This window comes from Nannochloropsis gaditana (genome assembly GCF_000240725.1).
Source record: "Nannochloropsis gaditana CCMP526 unplaced genomic scaffold scaffold1027, whole genome shotgun sequence".
Lineage (NCBI taxonomy): Eukaryota > Eustigmatophyceae > Eustigmatales > Monodopsidaceae > Microchloropsis > Microchloropsis gaditana.
This window is the reverse complement of record NW_005802926.1, coordinates 5,857-8,636: the sequence shown is the minus strand read 5'-3', so window position 1 is coordinate 8,636 and position 2,780 is coordinate 5,857. Positions and strand designations below refer to the sequence as shown.

Here is a 2,780-nt window from a genome sequence, read left to right as displayed (position 1 = left end):
GGTGGCAGCACTAGTGCGACAGAAGCGTGCTGAAGGTGCCAAACTACGTGTCATGGGGGTTGCGCACTCGTGGTCGAACGTGTTGCCGGACGATAACACGGATGTAGTGTTTCTGGACAACTTCAAGCTGATTACCCAGAGCCCCAACGACTACAGCATCGTCACTGTACAGGCTGGTGTACTGCAAAGCGAACTGGCTGACTGGGCTGACAGTCCCGCGCGCGGCTATGGACGTTTCTCTTACTTGTATCAGAACACCTTGGTACAGCCTATCACCTTCGTGGGGGCATGCCAGACAGCATCGCACGGGTCAGGCTTCGTACCTCCCACCCCTGACTACATAATTGCTATGACCATCATTAATGCGAATGGAGAAATAAAGTTTTACGACAGCTCTCACCCCGATCTGCGTGTTATGGCAGCATGCCTCGGCATGTGCGGTATCGTATTGGATGTGACGGTACGCTTCAACCCCGACACGAGCGCCACGATGGTCACGCAAACCAAGATGCAGTACTATGACCTCTTTCCTCCTCGAGGCGTGCCTATCAATGACTCGTACAACCCGCTCAAGCACTTCATCGAGAGTCACGCAGGTGGGGCTATCAATTACTCTCCTTACAACAGCGCCCTCCTCCGCTCAGCCAAGTTGGACGTTAACATGATCGAAGAATACCACCAAAGCGACGGAGTTTGGGCGCACGCCGTCGATAATCTACCCGGTACCCCGGTGTGCCCCTCGCGCGACGGACTGCCCATCTGGGGCACCCAGCACGAACCTTTCTACGACAAGGACCTTTTCGTCCCGGTAAGTCCTCGGTTTGAGGGGGTGCACGCGATGGGTACTCTCAATCTCTGTTTTTCGATCTTACGAGGTGATCAGACTCTCTCGACCTCCCGTGATGCCTTCTCCAGGAGGACTGGCTGATGAACATCCCGGGCTCCCGCATTCACCGCTCCTTCATGGGCGACTGGCGCCTGAACAGCAAATGGGCCAACTACTCCCCCTTCATGGGTCAGGTAGTCAACAACCAGGTGCGTACCCCATGCGACCTCCCTGTCCCTGCCCTGCACGGCGCATAAGCGCACAGACGTGACCACACACCTCGCCCTCCTACGCGCCTGAGTGTTCTTCCTTCGCCCTCTCTTCACAGGTCCTCTTCATGAACCCGCCTTCCTTCTCGTACCGGACATCCGTGACGTACAACACATCGAATGCCGGGTCCACCCACTTCTTGCGGTATATCGACGGTATCACATCCGGACTGGACTTTGAGTTCGCCTTCAAGGTCTGAGTAGAGATAGGGAGCAGAGGGTGTGCTGTCTTTCTGACATGTCGAACAGCCTTGCATGGGGAGGACTGTCGCTTGTTGGCTCTCACCCCCCACGTGTCTGCCCACTCTGCATCCAACCCCAGGTCGACGATGACTTTGGAAACATCTACGAGGCGTGGCGAGTCATGATCGAGGAGAGCGAGAACATGTGGCGGGAGAAAGACATGATTCCTCTCAACATCTTCGCGGCGATTCGGTGGGTCGGGGCCTCTGAGTGCCCGCTGTCTCACGCCTTCGGAAAACCTGGGGAGCGCTTTGCCATGCTCGAGCCCACGTCATCGCACGGCACGAGTACGTACATGTATATGTCTGGTCTAAGACATATTTCAGATTATAAGATCCGTACGTGCGCGGACTTTCTTGTCCTCGTTTGGCTTAAGGCAGCCAGGCACTATCTGTGTCTCCTGTGCATGCTCTAGTCTGAATTTGTATCTACGACTTACCGGTACCTGCACCTGGGTCTTCCTTCACTTTCCCTCATATATCAAACACACGTTTCCTCAGCTGGGTGGGAAGAATACCTGAAGCGAGTAATGGCTCGATGGACCCAGATCCGCTCAAAGGATGGGAGCCTGCCCAAGCCGCACTGGGCCAAGTGGTACAAGGACTGGACTCCCGAAGTCATCCCCTACATCAAGCAGGTCTATGCCGCACAGATTCAGCGAATCCGCCCGGTGGTCCTCAGACAGGATCCAGAGGGCATCTTCCGCACGTCAACTTTATGTGACATCTTCGATCTGCCGTGCTTGAATTGTTGACAGTCCCTTTCAGGGACTGGAATTTGTAGCGATTCCGGAAGGGGACAAGCTCGAAAGGGGAGCTTAGAATAAGTATACGGTTGAGGTTTCGCCGGAATGCTTTACTTGGAAGGACTGGGATGCCTTTCAGATGCCCCGGATACGTACATCACCACTCGTTCGTGTACGCGTCGGCAAACTTTCACTTTGGGGAAGGGATGAATACTGAATATTGTTTATGATTATGAAAGCCACACATTTGTAAGTGAAGGGTCACGTTATTTAAAAAGGGGTTGAAAAGGGAGAAAGCTAAAACGACAAGTTGCTGAGATGTGTGTTCACTAGACCGTGCACACCACATGTGGTGTGCTGCGCTGATACCACTTAAAAAAGAAAGCAAGCTGAATTTTTAATACACACATATTCGCTACCTTTTGTGATTTGATTGCAACTAACTCCACGAGACGACACCCACTAACTTCTGGCATAATCTATCCTGACCCGGAAAAATACAGCTCTGCATTTTATGCGATCTCGTTTAAAGTTTCTTTTGAGGACGCTTAGCAAACTAAGTGGCAAACATTTGCCATACTTCATTGTTTTCCGGACAAGAGAGGGGGTGCGGTGTAGTACAAGCAGTATTCTTACTTTTCCACATTTACACATTACAACGAAATTAAATGCCAGGATACATGAAACAAAAATGCGC

General features: G+C 52.3%; 1 protein-coding gene across 1 annotated transcript; it reads left to right on the top strand.

Annotated features, from left to right (window-relative positions):
• On the top strand, positions 1-2,471 carry NGA_0673120 (fad-linked oxidoreductase). The gene is made up of 5 exons (XM_005852654.1): positions 1-808; positions 916-1,035; positions 1,155-1,289; positions 1,418-1,625; positions 1,839-2,471. Exons 1-5 carry the CDS (start codon positions 53-55, stop codon positions 2,090-2,092), a joined length of 1,473 nt encoding a protein of 490 aa, XP_005852716.1. The 5' UTR covers positions 1-52; the 3' UTR covers positions 2,093-2,471.
• The last annotated feature ends 309 nt before the right edge of the window (positions 2,472-2,780 follow it).

Excerpts from the sequence above, each read along its gene's own strand:
- NGA_0673120 (XM_005852654.1), top strand. The coding sequence starts at position 53 with ATGGGGGTTGCGCACTCGTGGTCGAACGTGTTGCCGGACGATAACACG. Across the intron at positions 1,036-1,154 it reads GTCAGGTAGTCAACAACCAG|GTCCTCTTCATGAACCCGCC; the intron begins GTGCGTACCCCA and ends CTCTCTTCACAG. Across the intron at positions 1,626-1,838 it reads CACGTCATCGCACGGCACGA|CTGGGTGGGAAGAATACCTG; the intron begins GTACGTACATGT and ends ACGTTTCCTCAG.